This window comes from Mus musculus, chromosome 10 (genome assembly GCF_000001635.26).
Source record: "Mus musculus strain C57BL/6J chromosome 10, GRCm38.p6 C57BL/6J".
NCBI classification, from domain to species: domain Eukaryota; kingdom Metazoa; phylum Chordata; class Mammalia; order Rodentia; family Muridae; genus Mus; species Mus musculus.
Window position 1 is genome coordinate 20,711,082 of NC_000076.6, and position 17,306 is coordinate 20,728,387.

Genomic DNA, 17,306 nt, shown 5'->3' on the forward strand with positions numbered 1-17,306 from the left:
GCTAAATGCATGAAACTCAAGAAGAACGAAGACCAAAGTGTGGACACTGTGTCCCTTCTTAGAATTGGGAACAAAACACCCATGGAAAGAGTTACAGAGATAAAGTTTGGAGCTGTGACAAAAGGATGGACCATCTAAAGACTGCCATATCCAGGGATCCATCCCATAATCAGCCTCCAAACGCTGACACCATTGCATATACTAGCAAGATTTTGCTGAAAGGACCCTGATATAGCTCTCTCTTGTGAGGCTATTCTTGGGCCTAGCAAACACAGAAGTGGATGCTCACAGTCAGCTATTAGATGGATCACAGGGCCCCCAATGGATGAGCTAGAGAAAGTACCCAAGGAGCTAAAGGGATCTGCAACCCTATAGGTGGAACTAACCAGTACCCCCAGGAGCTCGTGTCTCTAGCTACATATGTATCAGAAGATGGCCTAGTCGGCTATCAGTGGAAAAAGAGGCCCATTGGTCGTGTGAACTTTATATGCCTCAGTACAGGGGAATGCCAGGGCCAAGAAGTGGGAGTGGGTGGGTAGGGGAGTGTGGGGGGGGAGGGTATGGGGGACTTTTGGGATAGCACTGGAAATGTGAATGAAGAAAATACCTAATTAAAAAAAATAAAATAAAATGAAATGAAATTTCAAACTGTTTAATACAATATATGATTAAGTGAAAAAACTAAAAGGGAATCAGCTGTGTCCTCAGCTATGAGGCAGTTTTTAATATGCCTATTTGAATACCTGATATAAATGGGAAAACCAGTACAAATACAGAATATTTGCATGATATGGTTAGTGACTTCCTAACTGATATATGTGGAGAACTATACTTTGTAAACTGTATAATCATTCATTTCATAGGTATGGGCAACATTATATTAGGAAAACAACATACTTCAAGCCTCAAAATCTTATATAGTAAATTGGCACGCACATTAGAATACCTTCATGCTAACTGACAAACTAAACAATTGTAACATGCTTTCCAACCAATAGATGGGCTTGTAAACAACAAACTGGACCCAAAACTTAAAATTGACATTATTTTCAACCGATAAAGGAACACCAACCTTTAAAATATATATGATGCGATGACCCAGCCTCACACCAGGTCTGGGTAAGAAGTAGAAAGATTAGGGAAGCAATGAATGAAATAGAGACAAAAGAGAAATCCTTGGAATTAGCTGAAGAGTTGATTTTTCAAAAGGCTGGCCAAGCTGATAAACCTCTAGACCAACAAGACAAACAGAGAGAGAGAGACAGAGAGAGACAGAGAGAGACAGAGACAAAGAATGAGGCAGAGAGACAACAGAAGACCCTAGGAAATCCAGAAGACCACTAGAGGATGCTGAGAAAATTCACATTCCAAGAAGCTTGAGAACTTATACATTGATACTGATATGTTTCTAAATGTTTATGATACTGATGAATTTCTGAATGTGTAGAATCTACTTAAATCATAAATTATTTATATACAAGCCCATGAGGAACAATGAGAATGAAGTTGTAGATAAAAGCATCTCCAACAAGAAAAGTGGGGGAAGAGTCCTGCGGAATTCTAACACTCTTTTACGGGTCTTCTAATGCTAACACTTCCTAAACTGTTCTGTGCTATAGGGAGAGAAGGAACTCCATCCAATTCATCGGATGCTGCCCATGATATTCTGATATAAAAGTCAGGCCAAGACACAACAGCAACAGAAAAAGTACAGCTCAACAGCCCTGATGAACAGAGACACACAATTCTCAACAAAATTCTTGGAAACCAAATTCAAGAACACACCAAGACGATTATGCATCACAACAAAGGAGGTTTCTTCTTAGCATTGCAAAGTTGGTTAACAAAAAATAAAAAAATAAAAAATAAATAAATTATTCACAATGTAAATAATCTTAAAGGTCGACATTATCTGATCATGATCATCTCCACGGAGCAGAAAAGGCATTTGGTAAAGCTCACTATGCCTTCATGATGAAGTCTTGCAGAAGTTAAGAGCAGATAGAATATACAAACCTACTGTCAATAGTATACTAAGTTGGGAGTGGGGATGGGAGACACTTCTAAAATCTGGAAGACAAGAGTGACTACGATCTTTATTTTTATTCACTATTGTGCTCAAAGTTTTAGTCAGAGCATTAAGACAAGGCAGGATATAAAAGGGATAAAAACAGGAAAGAAGAGAAATTACCCCTATTTTCAAATGACACAATTCAATACTTAAAAGACTCTATAGACTCTACCAGAAAACTTAGATTTAATAAACATTCTCAGTAAAGTTGCAGGGCACAAAATTGGTGAAAATGTAGAGAGCACCTGACTGCCCAGCCTCAATGATAAATCTACAACACAGCCCTGCACATAGGGCTCAGGAACATTTCCAGAAGAGACAGAAAGCCATAATGTGTGCTACATGGTAATGTCTTTGATGCATGACAGGGAAGCTACACCATTGATACCGCAACAATGTGGTTGCCTAAACAGGACCTGAAGAATGAGGACATTAATTGACATGTGGACATGAATGAGGGGCCTCTCACAAGACCCCATTCCTTCATGAAGAGCTATAGGCAGTATCAGTTTTCTCCAGCAACAAGCGCCTCCCCACCCCATAGCTTATCCAATCCCAAGGCATCAGTCATAAACATATACATATGACCAGCAATAATGGACTCAGAAAGCTATATTTACAAATTTACAATTTACAGGCTCAATTCAATCCCCGTTAGACACTGCAGGGACAGGAGCTGGAGAGATTGCTTGGCAGTGTTCTTACACAGAAGACTCAGGTTCTAGTCCTAGCACCCACATGGCAGCTCACACCCATCTATAATCCCAGTTCTAAGGGATCCAATGCTTTTTTTTTTCTGGCCTGCAGATATGAGGCATGCATGTAGTAAACAAGTATGCATGCAGGCAAACTTCTATCAATACACTTAATTTTTAAAATTAACAATTCCAAAGACATTCTTCAAAGAGCTGAAAAGAAAAAAAAAATACAAACTTTCATATGAAAACATAAAACACAACATACAGCCAAAGCAATCCTAAGTAGAAAAAACCTTCTGCTGCTGAAATCATGAAACTTGACCTCAAATTATACTCTAGAGTGATAATAATAAAACTATCTGGTTACAGGCATAAAACAGACATGCAGACAAATGACAAAGGTCAGAGGACCCAGAAGTAAGTCCATCCAGCTATAGATGCCTAATACTTAACAGAAGCATCAAGAACATACACTGGGAAAAAGCAACCTACCACCAAGTAGTGCTGACAAAACCGGACATCGGCCTGCAGAAGAGTAGGCTTAAACTCTCATTTATCACTGTGGAAAAACAAACTCAAAATGGATCAAAGACCTTAACACCTGGAAAGCTGAAACTGGTAGATCGGCGGTTCTCAACATGGGGGTCATGACTCCTTCGGCAGTTAAATGACCCTTTCACAGGGGTCACAAATCAGATATCCTGCATATCAGCGATTTACATTAAAATTCATAATAGTAGCAAAATTGCAGCTATGAGGAAAATAATTTTATGGTTGGGGGTCACACAATGTGAGAAACCATATTAAAGAGGCACAGAATTAGAAAACGTTGTTAACCATTGCACTAGGGTTCTCTCAGGGAGGACACATGGAGTTGTAGACACAGGTAAGAATGCCAACAAGACTCTACTAGCACAGGGAATAGTTTCTGTGTGGGAGAGAAATATTTGAAAGTTGTGGTGTGGTATAGATTATTTTTTAAGAGTATAAAGGGCTTAGGACACCTCAGTGGCAGAGCACTCATTCCATATGTACAAGACCCTGAGTGTGATCTCCAGTAACACACACACACACACACAAACATGCACATGCACACACACAAAGAAACGGAGACAGATACAGACAGGTAGCCAGATAGACAAACATGTGAGTGAGCATGACATATCCTAACCAAATTAGATTTATTCTAGGATTTCAATTTGATTTGACATTCAAAACCAACAACCACGATAAGAGAGTAAAAATAAAAAATCATACATTTGATATCAGAAAGAGTACTTAATAAGTTAAATTCTTAGCACACAATGGATAAAGGATTTTTGTCTACATGTTATGAAGAGTATTATACTTAATGGCAGACTGCCAAGGGCTTTCCTTCTGTGATGAGGACAGGGATAATACTGTACACTATTGATCTTTCAGTGATTTACTAAATTCTTAGCCAGTAAATAAACAAAAGGGACCAGTATTAAAAATGAAGGCAGATGACCACTGGTATTTTTGGAAAATATAATTATTTGGTTGGAAAATCAAAAGAATCTATAAAGTACTTAAACTCCTGAGTTTAGTAAGGTTGTGGTCAGTAAACTGCATACACACACACACACACACACACACACACACACACACACACACACACTTTTCATGGATATTGGAAGCAAAAAGTTGAAACTGAAGAGGTATTATTTAGATCAGAACAAAATACTAAGCACCTACTAATAGGCAGAGCCAGGGATGTCACCAAGCCAGACAGAAGATAGGATTGAAGGGTGATAGAGAGCAACGGAAGTGGGAACAGCATGCTTATAAACCAAGGCCCAGGGAGGATCTCAGATTAGCTTGTATCCCAACTGCTCATTAGCCTCCTTGTTTGGTTTTGTGGTGGAGAACCTTACGTCGAAAATTCATGTAGAAATGTAGAGGACCCAAGATACTAGCAAAGAATGAAACAGGAAACTTTGCCAATGGAAGAAATGTTTGTACCACGTAGATTAAGCAAAGATACTAAAACAAACAAACAAACGTATGAAGGATTTTTTTATAATTAAAATATAGAATGACTGGACGTGACAACAAAGATACTTGTATGCTTGTGATTCATTTAGTCAGGACGGCCTTTACCCTATGCCTAATAGAAACGCTGATGTGGACGGTGAGGAAAAAATGGACTGTTGTTGAGAACATCACGTCTTAAGCATCTTTGAGAAATTCTGCATTTCCCACTAATCTTCAACATGGTTTCCTAAGGCCATGGAGTTTTATTTCCAGCGACATCCTCAGCAGAAATAGAAGCGCTATGCTCCTAAAGACTCGGGCTGGCATTATCCATCATGTAAGAAACTGGACAGTCCAACACTTTCGTCAGCACAGTGGACAAGTCTCATGCACTAGTTCAAATAAACAAAACACAACTACATGAAGCAACTTCCATGAAGTCTCAAGCCGCAACGTCAAATGAAAGAATGGAGGTGGTGTGAAGCGATTCTGGCATGCTGACGGTAGGGAAAGTCATTGTCTCCACTTGAGTAATTGGAGTTCTCCATTTGTTTTAAGGAAAGGTCTCATTGTGGGGCCCAGATTGACCTCAAACTAACTCTACATCTCATGCTTGCCTCAAACTTGTGGCGGTCCTCCTACGTCAGGATCCCAGATGCTGGCAGGAACCAACACTGGCAACTTGAATAACACACAAAGGTATGGAGATTTTCTTAGAGTAAGTGAATGAACAGTACATTTATAATTTAGGTTATATGTGCACTAGTTTAATATAAAAAAAGGCAAGTAAGCAACCCAGGTCACCAGATGTCTGAAACCAGCACATAATGTTCGAGATCAGTTCTGGGGCCTGAGAAGCTCACTAGCAGAGCCAGAAGCCTCGCTCCATGAGTTGGGATTCCTTTCGGCCTCAAGGCCTGTGCTTTTGAAATGGGCTAGCTAATCCTTGCTGTGCTGCAAGCCACATTTTAGAGACACGAAAACCAAAAATGCTAACTACCTTGCCAACAGTATCATTGTTGCAGCAAGAACCCAAACTCAGAGTTTTCGGTTACAAATTCAGGGCTCTTTAAAAAATGAGCAGATCTTCTTTTTCTCTTCCTGTTTTTTTTTTCTTTCCTTTTCTCCCACCACACAAATACTTATTTTGTTTTAAATTAAATTTTGCCATTTGATTCAATAAATGTCTGATGAATTTAGTTTTTAAAGCTTTGTATTAGAAGGGGCAATATATGTGAAGTCACTCTGACTTCCAAGTCACCTGTTAGTTTTGAGAGGGATGTAGACATGAAAAGTTTTCCCCATTGATTCTGGAGATCAATCCTATGACCTTACAGGTGCTAGACTGGCGCTGACCCCTGACCCCTGACCCCAGACCTTTGCCTCTGTTTCAAGCTTGAGAAGGCCTGTGCCATGTACCTCTTTCCTATAACTTCACTTGCAGGCTGAGGCATCAGAATTGGTTAAAAACAGAGAGAGAGAGAAATATGTGTGTGTGTTTGTTGTATTTATATGTTCTTGGGGCACCGTTTTAACACAATGATTTTTAATAGAAGAAAGTACAGAAGAATATGCTAGAATGTTCTTCGCACAGACACCCGTTCCTTTTATCTGAAGTTAAAGGTCCTCTCTCTAAATAAAAGACCTCAGGAAATAGGAGACAAACGACCAGATATGTTCCATGAAGAATAAAGTTTCTAAACGGAATGAAAAGCCAAAGTGAAATTATGTTTTCGTTTCTTTGAAAGTATGAGGCAATCTTGTGAAGGACTCAGGAAGAGGCACATTTCCACCACACCGGAAACAACTCTTTCTAGAGCTAATGACCTTTTCTAAATCGACACATTCTTTAGACCTCCATCTTGTCAGGGCATTCCCTCTCATGAGAATGCTGTCTACACTCGCGAATGACTGAGTTCTTTCTTCTCACTGGACACAGCTGGAGACTGGCACAATGGGGAAGGGAAATGAAGGGTTTTTTTTCCCTCATGGAAAACCAAGAAATGCATAAATCATATTTAAACCAAACCAGCATTAGTTGTTTGCATGCCTACCACTCAAACATATTAATATAAATAATTTTTTCTAAAATAATTGATAGTATGTTATAAATTTACTTTAAAAGTTTTCCTAGATACATAGTTTCCTTCAAGACAATTTGGGGAAATTATACGCTTTTTGTTCTTAATTAACCTGAAAGTTAAGTGAAACTGAACCAACTTTAAAGCACATAATTTAACTGATTGCTCAAACCAGCAAAATATATAACATCTATAGGTAGAGCCAGAAGGTTTTCATGAACACCATGCCAAACTGAGAGGAACTTTGGTCTTGACAAAGCTCCTCATTCTATACTGAGGGAAAGAAAGCTAGGGGGGGTGATGGTGACCCGACTTACTCAAGCCGTCCTGTCCAGGTCTCCATGCTTCCTGCCTGCAACTCTTATTTCCAGAACATTCTGCCCTGCCAAGGTCTCCATGATCTCCTGTCCACGACTCTTACTTCCAGAGTAGTCTATACTTTGAGGTCTCCATGTTTTTTGTCCGTGACCCTTACTTCCAGAACATTCTACACTGTTGAGTTATCAGTAATTTCCTGTCCACAACTCTTACTTCCAGAGCATTCTACACTGTTGAGTTATCAGTAATTTCCTGTCCACGACTCTTACTTGCAGAACATTCTCTCTTTTTGGCAGTTTCAAAAACACATGATATAAATTCAAAGCCAAATAAAAATCCCTTTCCCTTCATTTTCTAACATTGTTTTCAATGTCAGATACCAGGCAGTGTCACAAACACATTGGCAAAATGGTTTCTGCTGTGATTGCAGTGTGTAGGGGAAATGTGAATAACTCTACAGAATCCACAAAAACTAAGTGTTCTCCTCTGTGTTTCAGGTTCTCCTCTTAGAAGCATTTTTTCTACACTTTTTAATCTAGATTTCCAGAGATTTTCTCTGAGAATATAGTAATGCTCTACATATTTAGACAAATATCAGTAGCAACAAATGTAGTTGCTTTTCTGTTTTATTTATCTGAAAAATCCCTACAGATCTTTTGTGTGTAGGTCTACTTCATTCTCTTAAATAACAATGGTATTTAATTACCTTGATATAAAATAATAATTCATTTACTGCTGGGTTCAGTTAGTTTCTGATTTTTATATGAAAATGAAAAAATAATTGTATTTTTTTTACTAAGATTTATAGAGCTGAAAGGTATGAGAACTATTGATCAATATTATCTGTAGAAACCAAGATTTGACCAGCTAAAGCTTATAATCACCTCCCGTATCTATACCTGGGTCCATAGAAACACGTTCCTCATCCCTAACCAGCCATGGCCAGAGGGACGATCCAGAGTCCCAACTCTTAGGTGCCCCTTAAATGGGCCCAGCAGTTACTAGAAAGGAGAAAATTACAGCAAACATTAATCTGAATTTTATGTACTGAAAACCATCAAAGCCTTTGTGTGACTCTTCCTTTTGTTCATCTTCCCCTTACAGATGACAGCGAGAGGGGAGGGGAGGGGGAGAGGGAAGGACAGAGGGGAAAGGAGGGGAGGAGAGGGGAAACAATGTGAAGAGGAAGGGGAGGAGCACAGGGAGGGAGGGAAGAGGCCTCTTGCACTCCACAAAAGGACTGGGTTCTCGGCTTCAGTTATCATTCTCACACTCTGTACTGCTCACAAAGCTCAATGTTGTCCAGATAGTGTTGTTCATAGGATTTAGGTTTTTTGTTTCTTTGTTTTTTTGGTTTTTGGTTTTTGGTTTTTGTTGTTGTTGTTTTTAACATATTGAGATATTTACAGAATATTATTAAGAATTACCTGTGCTTAATAGACTTCTGTGTGCTGGCAAGCTGTTTCTAGGTTTATCTGAAATAACAAATCTGTTCATCCTCCATGCTTCAGCTGTTAATTGTAAACCTTTACTTGGCAGAGACGCCAGCTGTCCTGGCCACACAGGATGGAGCAGTGTCTGGTTTAAGATCATTGAACTACATTGAAGTCAACCAGTAGGATGAGGCAGCATGCCTGCACCAGGGCTCATGCCTCGCAGTAGACACTGAATGTTTTCAGTTGTTCTCTAAAGAAATCAGAACTGGAGTGTGAGCAATGCCGAGGAAATTAATGAAGAAACTGAAGAACGACTGGCGTTTATGAGAAAGATGCCTGTCCCATCTGCCCCAAACACAAACCACGCCCCTTTGCTGTCTCAGGAAATGCTCCAGCAGAGGGATACCACTTCACAGGAGATAAATATGGCGAAGAGAGAAAACTTTCCCAGGGGAGCCACAGTCTTTCTGGGTGAAATTCTCCAAACCCATGGCTTGTGATTGCTTTGGCTTTTCCTGGTAATGTGATTATCTTAGAGGAAGAATTATATAAACTTAAATAAGGATCTGGTGCTAAGGCATAAAGAGGGGTGGCAAGGAGAGGGGACAGGAGAGGTGGGAATGGCTCAGTATGAGCCTTGTCAGCATAAATAGCAGAATGGAGCACAAAGGCACCAACGAGCGTTAACGACAAGGAAACCAAGGTCTCTAGGACTTAAAAAGTTTACCCCCACACTCTCACACAAGTGACCCAGGAAGTCACTGGAGACACTGTTAGAAGCTCCCAGATGCTAAGGGCATCCCATAGCATAGACAGCACATTACATCATGGTTGCCAACCCTCCCCATTCCTGTCAAGTGGCTGCTGGGATCTGGGCCTGCTTTTAACTTCTCCAAAGGTTTCTTCCTGTACCTCAAGGAACGGTGAAGAAAACCCCATGCTTGAGTTTTAGTCTCCATCTTAGGCTGGCGAATAAAGCAAGTCAATTTATGGCAAAGCCCAGGCACGCCTCAATGTGCTAGTTTTTTTTAAGATCACCACCACGAAAGAATAACGATCTCTTCACCTGACCATGTTAGGAGACAATATGGACACACACTCACTTCTTGCAGTCTAACTTGCATTCAGCTGCCTCTTCTGCATAGTTTTTCTTTTTACACCTCCCTTCCAAACTTTGTGTGTGCCTGTGTAAGTGTGACTATGGTATACTGTGTGCAGATGTGGGTGTGTGCGTGTGCCTATTGTATACTGTGTGCAGATGTGGGTGTGTGCGTGTGCCTAAGGTATACTGTGTGCAGATGTGGGTGTGTGCGTGTGCCTATTGTATACTGTGTGCAGATGTGGGTGTGTGCGTGTGCCTAAGGTATACTCTGTGCAGATGTGGGTGTGTGGGTGTGCCTATGGTATACTGTGTGTAGATGTGGGTGTGCCTAAGGTATACTCTGTGCAGATGTGGGTGTGTGGGTGTATGTGCTTATGCACGACCAGAGTTTGAAGTCTAGTGTTTTTCCCTAAGACTCTGTTTTTGTTTATTTCTTTCTGTGTTATGGTTTTTGTTTGTTTTTTGTTTTGTTTTTTAATGAGACAGAGTCCTTTTATGAAGCCTGAGCTCACCTTTTGGGCTACGCTGGCCAGCTGCTGAGCTCCCATCATCCTCCTGTTTCTGTCCCTCGGGTGCTGTGGTTATAGACACATGTTGTCATGCTCATCTCTGACGTGTGTGTGGAGGATCTGAACTCGGAACCTCATGCTTGCTCAACAAGTACTTTATCCACTGGGCCATCTTTCCAACCCCAACCTGTCTTTGTGTTTTCTTCAGGTTTGTTTGACACGCTGGAAGCATGAACAGCAGCAGTGGATCATTTGTGATATTTTTTTTTGAATAAAAGTTTATCACTTTTCACATTTACAAATAACAGCAAGCCTCTGGCTGAAAGTAAAAACACTATAAAAATGTTTGTCCTAAAGGAATGTTAGAAATAATCTAATGCAACAGTTTGTAGTACAGATGAAAACACTAGAGTCAAGGGTGACTGAGTGGCTTGGTGTCGACCAGCTGGATGCTGCCTAAATGAGGGTGTGAGTCCTGGACCAGAGGGTCCTATCCGCTACTCTCTTCTGTTCACTCTCTTAATTAAAAGCTAACCTGTTCAAATGGTTAAATAATCCTTGGGGTGGGAATTTAAATGCTTTGACTTAACATTAGAACACTGACACATTTTCTTCTTGCTAAATTTCTAAACATGCCTGGTATATAGACATTAGTCACTTTGGGTCCCTACAGTTTCTTTTCTTTCTTCTCCTCACATCTCAATATCAAGCACTTTCAAGTCTACTAAGGAACCGAGTAGGCACCATGTCATGAGTGAAGGTGCTGAGCGTCCAGGACACTCCTGTGGGAGAAAGCTGTGCTCCTGGAGTGCAAATGTTAAGGAAATGAGGGCGCTACCATCACGGAGCAATTATGGGAATGGCTTCACTACAGTGTGAGGGACCAGGTAAATCTTCAAATGCCAACATTTTGTTTTCTCAGGGAGCTGTACCTGCTAAGAAACACTTCTACCTGACTCAAGACCCCACTGATCTATGTGAACTGCAGCATGGTGAATTCTTGGGACGGTTCATGTAGTTGGAGTGCTCCTTCCTACGTTGTATGGAACCTCTGGATTGTGAGATAAACTACATCAAACAGCTCTTAACTAGATGTTCACAAATCCTCTCTGATGCTTAAATGTGACAGTTGTCTTTAATGTAATGAAGGACTTGTAGACGTGAGCTGGATTGGCTTCTTGCCTAATAAATTCCTTCTAACACTATGCCACGTGAGTCAACAAGCTGCTTCCCTTGTTGGCAAACAGCAAATTAGACCCTGGAAGAATGGTTACTGGACAGAGGTGTTTCCAGGTGATACATTCCCACTTGGATGCAGCTTGACCAGTTTAGTTTTGCGTGTTACACCCTTCTTTTGGCTGAGAACAACACCATCTGACATCGGGATGCCCTCGTCTTGATCATTGACAGCTTCTAGATTACATTTTCATCTGGAATTTAACACCAAAAATCATTTCTCAAAACAGTTAAAAATTCCAGGTTTAAAGTTATTTTAGGTCACTTACAAGGTATGCTTGGCAAATTCTCGGCAAACATTTTAGCTAGGGTTTTTGTTCAGTTTCAACAATGGGTGGCTTTGTGCCAAACACAGTGGACAGTGTTAAAAAGGTGTCCTGGTGCCATTGTTTTCTTTAAACTGATGCCTGTCTCTGACACATCTTGGATTTTTCCATCCTTGTCCTAAGTAGCTTCATTCAAAAAATAGTTTCTCCAAACCATTTTGCTGTAACACTCTTCCCTGACGTTGGCACATGCTCAGATGAGTGGAGCCTCTGAAATCAGACAGCTCAGAGTCAGGTAGAAAGCCTTGTCAGGAGAATCTGGATTTGGGAGTTGTTGCTAGTTAACTTTGAGCTCCTACTGGCAATAAAAAGGGACTTCATTTTACTGGAGCAAATGTCACTCAAGACAGCTCCACTGGCACCTCTTTGTTACCCCAGCCAGTAATAAAAGATAAAGCAGAGGAAATGGAGGAGCTGCAGTCGTGCATTCATGACACACAAAGTCCTTGTTCCCCAGCAGGCGCTGCGGAAAAGCAATTGTCCATTCACAGCACACCCTCTGCAACTCCCAGCTAATATTTTCGCTGTTCTTAGCTAGGTACACTAGGCAGTTAACTGTTAACCCTTGAGAATGCAGCGTTTATGCCTGTGTTCTCAGGGCTACTGATACTGACCCAGTTTCACAGATTTCTAGTTCTCAGTGTTGAGAATAGAAACTTTAAGGAGAACAAGTTAGAAACTGTGGAGCAGGGGGGAATGGTTTCGAATAATTCTGTCTCATCTGTTATTGCATAACTCTCAGATAAGGAAGCCTATGGTAACTGTGTGCTATTTGAATTGCTTTTATAAAAATTGACTGTCAGACAGGGAAGGTTCCCAGCAAGGTCCCCTTAGACACAGAATAATGCGTGGCTGAAACCCTTAGCTCTGTGTTCAGCTGTGCCTTCTGCAGCAGCTAGTGAGCTAGGCAGTTTACTGTGCATGGGTATATGTGCCTGCCTTGTTTCCTCTCTTGCAATGCTCTCTGGCCAGAGCACACGAAGAGCTGAATTTTTGGATGATTAATTAGTCCCCAGACTCCATCACTTAAGTCCCTAATTAAATATCTGACTCTGCTTTCAAACCCTTCAGGAAAAGATAATTACTTAATCTTGCAGTGATGATAAACTTTTCTTTTCCTTTGTAAACAGTAAGACTTACATCATTGCCCACATAACTCAAATCTACATCTCTCCTGTTAACTTTGAGATTGAAAATAGACTTTTTATAAAATGCAGCAAGATAATAAAGCAGATTTTTCTCACCCCCCCCCCCCAGCCCTCTACCCATCGCCTCTGTTCTCTCTCACTGCCAGCTGTTCCCTTGTGTTGTCAGCTCTACTTTCCTCATTTTGAGGTCTGCTCCCGACCAACCAACAAACCCAAGAGAAAGCAAATCAACAAATCAACCTGATTTTCTCCTCCAGTGGTTCACAACCCTTCACCAACATTTTCCTGCCCCGTCCTACCAGAACTGAAAAATGACCCAATTCTAAAATTTATAATGGAGAAGAAATACTGCACTCATTTAAAGACGTGGGGGGTGGGGTGGGGTGGAGGGTTTCTACGAGGGCTCAAAGTTCAGAGAATGCCCACTCTCCTGCTAAACCCTGTTGCCCTCGAAGAGTTAATTCAGGGCACAACGCTTAGTCAGTTTGCTTAGAAAAAGGAAGGAAATTCAAAAGCTGGTTGCTGTAGGAACAATCACAGACAAAAATACATATATATACGTATATATAGGTCCGGGTCCATTTTCAATAAAAACAAAAACCCTGGCGCCTGTCTCCCTGCGACTCGGAACTCTCAAGTAAAATGAACTTGCCGCTTAAATTTGTTGTACATACCTCAACCATTAAACAAGACATTTAACCATAGTGGCAGTTCTGTGACCTTTGAATGCTGTGAAATCTCTGAGCGGTGCGGCTTGTTCATGAAGATTTGTGCTGCAGAATCCAGCAACCTCATCCAGGATTAGCAGTATAATTATGCAAGTTTTATAGAAAGAAAAAGAAAATATTAAAAAAAAAAAAAAAAGGAAAGAAAGAAAGAAACGCCAAAGGACTCAGAGAGCTCGAGAAAGAAGGAAGGGAGAGAGAGGCTCTCTGGGCGAGGACACCACTTTTCTCCCAGCCGAGCGAGCGAGCAAGCAAGCGAGCGCTGGGACAGAGCCGAGCCTGCTGCAGTGCCCAGAGCTAGCGACTGGCTGGGTGAGCAGGCAGCCGGCCTGGGAGGCTGGCTGAGCCTGTCAGTTGCCACAGGCAGGGAAAACCGGAGACCAATCGGCTTCTGCGCCAGCAGCTTACTGGAGTGGAGCCTTTTCTGTTTATGTTTCCTCATTTCGAGAGTGACGTCAAAGGGTTTAGTTTTTCCTCAGCATGTGCTATTAATTTTAAAGTACTGTACTATGGGAAGAGTGTGTGTGCGCGCCTGTGATTAGCTGAGGTGCCCCACTCTCGGGAGAACCCAGGAAACATTTTACTACAATCCGAAGCAATGGTTTAAGAGTTTTCATTCTGTCGAGTTAGGTGTTTGAAAATGATAAAAAAAACAAACAAACAAACAAACACAAAAACAAGACAAGACAGGCTGAGCCAAGCGATGGTAGCAAGCTTCCCATGTTGCTGTGTGTGAGTTGATGTGCACGTGCCACGTGACAGCTTGTTGCTTATTTCTGACTTACTGATTTTTATCTTTAACTAGAAAACTAATTGTTAACATATCCCTAGAGCAACCTATACAGAACTGTGCAAATGGGCTGGAGCACCTTAGGAGGTGCAGGGAAAAAGGAAATCCACGTGGCTCTGGCTTCTCCCTCCTTCCCTCAGCTTCTCAGGATTATTAAAACAGGGCGATCCCTGCTCACTCCCCACAAAAGTCACTTAAGAGGCAAGACACAGTGCATCCATGCAGGCTTGCCTGAGCTAACTGCTTCCTCTCCCAGAGTGTACTGAGGTACAGCTATTTAGGGACGGTCCCTCTGCCAGGGGCCCCAGCTAATCCCTGTATTTTCCTTCCCACTCTTGAAAATCTCTGCAGTTCCCATCTGTTGTTTCTGCTTCCCCCGAGTCCGCCCCACTCCATTCCCACCCCTGATTCTATAAGGAAAACCTATTTTTCTTTTCCTCCTCTCTCTTTTAGGTTTCCTGTCCTGTCCTGTTAATCCCACAGCAATGACAGACCTATAACAGGAGTATGTGACTCAGATTATGCAATCAAATGTCTCCTTAGATAGGGTAAAGAAAATGTTTGAGAGAGACACAACATTGGAAAGTCCCAAGTCTCTCTCTCTCTCTCTCTCTCTCTCTCTGTATATATATATATATAAATGAGAAACTAGTTATTTATTTACACCCGTGATCTTAGGAAACCCTGGGAATTAAAGACTCTAATCCTAGCAATGAGGACGCAATAGTAAATAGAGTATTTTTCTTACACAGACTTTACATTTTGAGGGTGAAGAGATGTGATTAAAAATAAATTAAAATCCTGTATGATAGAACACATTTGTCATCCTAGGACTTGGGAGGCTGAGGCAGGATCAAGCTCACCCTGGGCTACTAAGTGAGATTTTAAATTTAAAAACAAACAAACAAAACCAACCTAAAGATAAGTAAACACGTGATGTCAGGTTGTAAGAAAGGCTTTAGAATAAAGTGCGGCAGAAGCTAGAGCAGCGTGTGTGATTGTCCGTGGAGTTCACACTTTGCTATTTTGGCTGTGATGGTCGGAGAAGCTCTCTGATAAAGAGACTTGGAGTAGAAATCTGAATGTGGGCAAGAAGCCGGTCACGTGTGCATTTCGGGTCCATGCCTCCATACTGAAAGACTAGGAAAGGGAGATGGGTGATTTATGAGAGTGAACAGAGAGACTGAGGGAATGGCTTCGTGGAGGAATGCCAAGGACCTGAATAGGAAGAGTAGAACTTGTTTCCAGGAAGGGCGGTCCTCTCAGATGGTTTCAATAGCAGACAGACTTCTGTGGATCGTGAGCAAAAGCGTAGGGTCCCACTGCACTGCCGAGAGATCATCTTAGCCTGAACGTGGGTACGTGGGTAAGAGCCGTGCGCATGCGCAGGTAAAATATCCAGGTTCTAGGACTGCCGTGCATACCCCCCCCTCTCTCTCTCTCTCTCTCTCTCTGTAGCTTGAAGACCTAAGATACAGAAAGGGAATCATGACAGCTCCCAGGTGGTTGGCTTAAACAGAGTCACCATTCACTAATACAGGAAAGACTGCATGAGGAGTCTTGTCTTCATGAAACTTGGATTCTTGTGAAGAAAATAAGTCCTCTTAATGAGTATGAGGTTGTATAAGACATGGGATGGTAATATATTGTCAAAAAACATAAGGAGACAGTAAGTTAGATAAAGGTTTGTGCTCTATCAAGTATCTTAGCAAGAACTCAGTGTGAGGGAATATTAGAGTTCAGACTCAAGGTTGACAAAGGAACAAAAGTCAGATGGCATTCAGACAAGAGGATGACACAAACACAAAGGCTTTGAGGAGTGGAATGGATGGTGAGTTACAGATGATGGCAATGGATCTAGCAGATCTTGGAGGGCTTTCTAAGTTGCTGTAAGAATTAAATAAATTACATTTATTGTAATTGACTTGGGTCTTTAAATGAGATATGGTTTAATTTTAGCATGGTCGTTCCAGCAGCTATGTTAAGGTCAATATGGAAGAAAGGAGTCTAACAAAGAAACTGTTGTAATACACAAGTCAAAGATCGTGGTGATAATGCACCAGGATGCTTTGGTGGGATTGATTAGAAGTGTTGCCTTAGGGTTAGATTGTGATCTTAGAGACAATAAGTTGGTAAGACAACCCATTGGGAAATGTATTGGTTTAGACATATAAGGAGTTTACCAAGAGGAAGTAATGGTTTCTCAAAATTTTTCAATCAAGTGGAAAAACAGAGCTAATATTGATTAAGAGTGGGGGGTACAGATTTTCAGGTGAGGATAAGGATTTAATATGATATCTTTCCCTGTGAGATATCTGCATGGAAGTATCAGATAGGCAGTTGACTAGATAAGCCTGGCGTTGAGAGTGCACCGTGGGCTATGTGGGTTTGTACACCATTGTTTAATCCATCAAACCATGGCAGTTGATGAGAGTGCAGATGGAATGATTTCATAGCACAAAGATGTGGGCAGTCTGTTGTTAAGTCATCAGAAAGAAAACAAAAACAAAAACAAAAACAAAAACAAACAAACGGCAAAAAAGAATGAGAAGAAGCTAGCAGGAGATCCCAGAAAAGCTGGAAGAGGGTGGTGTCTTGGAAGCCTAATGGAGTATTTCAATGATCATCTTTGTGAAGTAAAAGCTGGATAAAAATGGAGAATTAGCCCTGGAAATGAGATTCATTTATATTTTTGACAAAAGTGAATCTGGTATCCTAGGAAAGATGGAGAATGAAGATAGAGAAGCTTTTATGAAGTCCACCAAAGCTGAGTGAGCTTTAAGAGTGGGGCCCAAAGCTGAGAAATCTGTGGGTACCTTTAAGAGGATGGAGGTCCCTCTGTCTTGACCTTCTCTGTCATGAGGGTAGAAT

General features: G+C 41.3%; 1 protein-coding gene across 1 annotated transcript in view; it reads right to left on the bottom strand.

The window, feature by feature from the left end:
* Pde7b (phosphodiesterase 7B) overlaps positions 1-13,997 on the bottom strand; it is a 328,027-nt gene extending 314,030 nt beyond the window's left edge. The window contains exon 1 of the mRNA NM_013875.6: positions 13,595-13,997. Within this exon, the coding sequence (NP_038903.3) occupies positions 13,595-13,615 (21 nt within the window). The 5' untranslated portion in view covers positions 13,616-13,997. The remainder of the gene's footprint in view (positions 1-13,594) is intronic.
* Between the last annotated feature and the right edge of the window lie 3,309 nt (positions 13,998-17,306).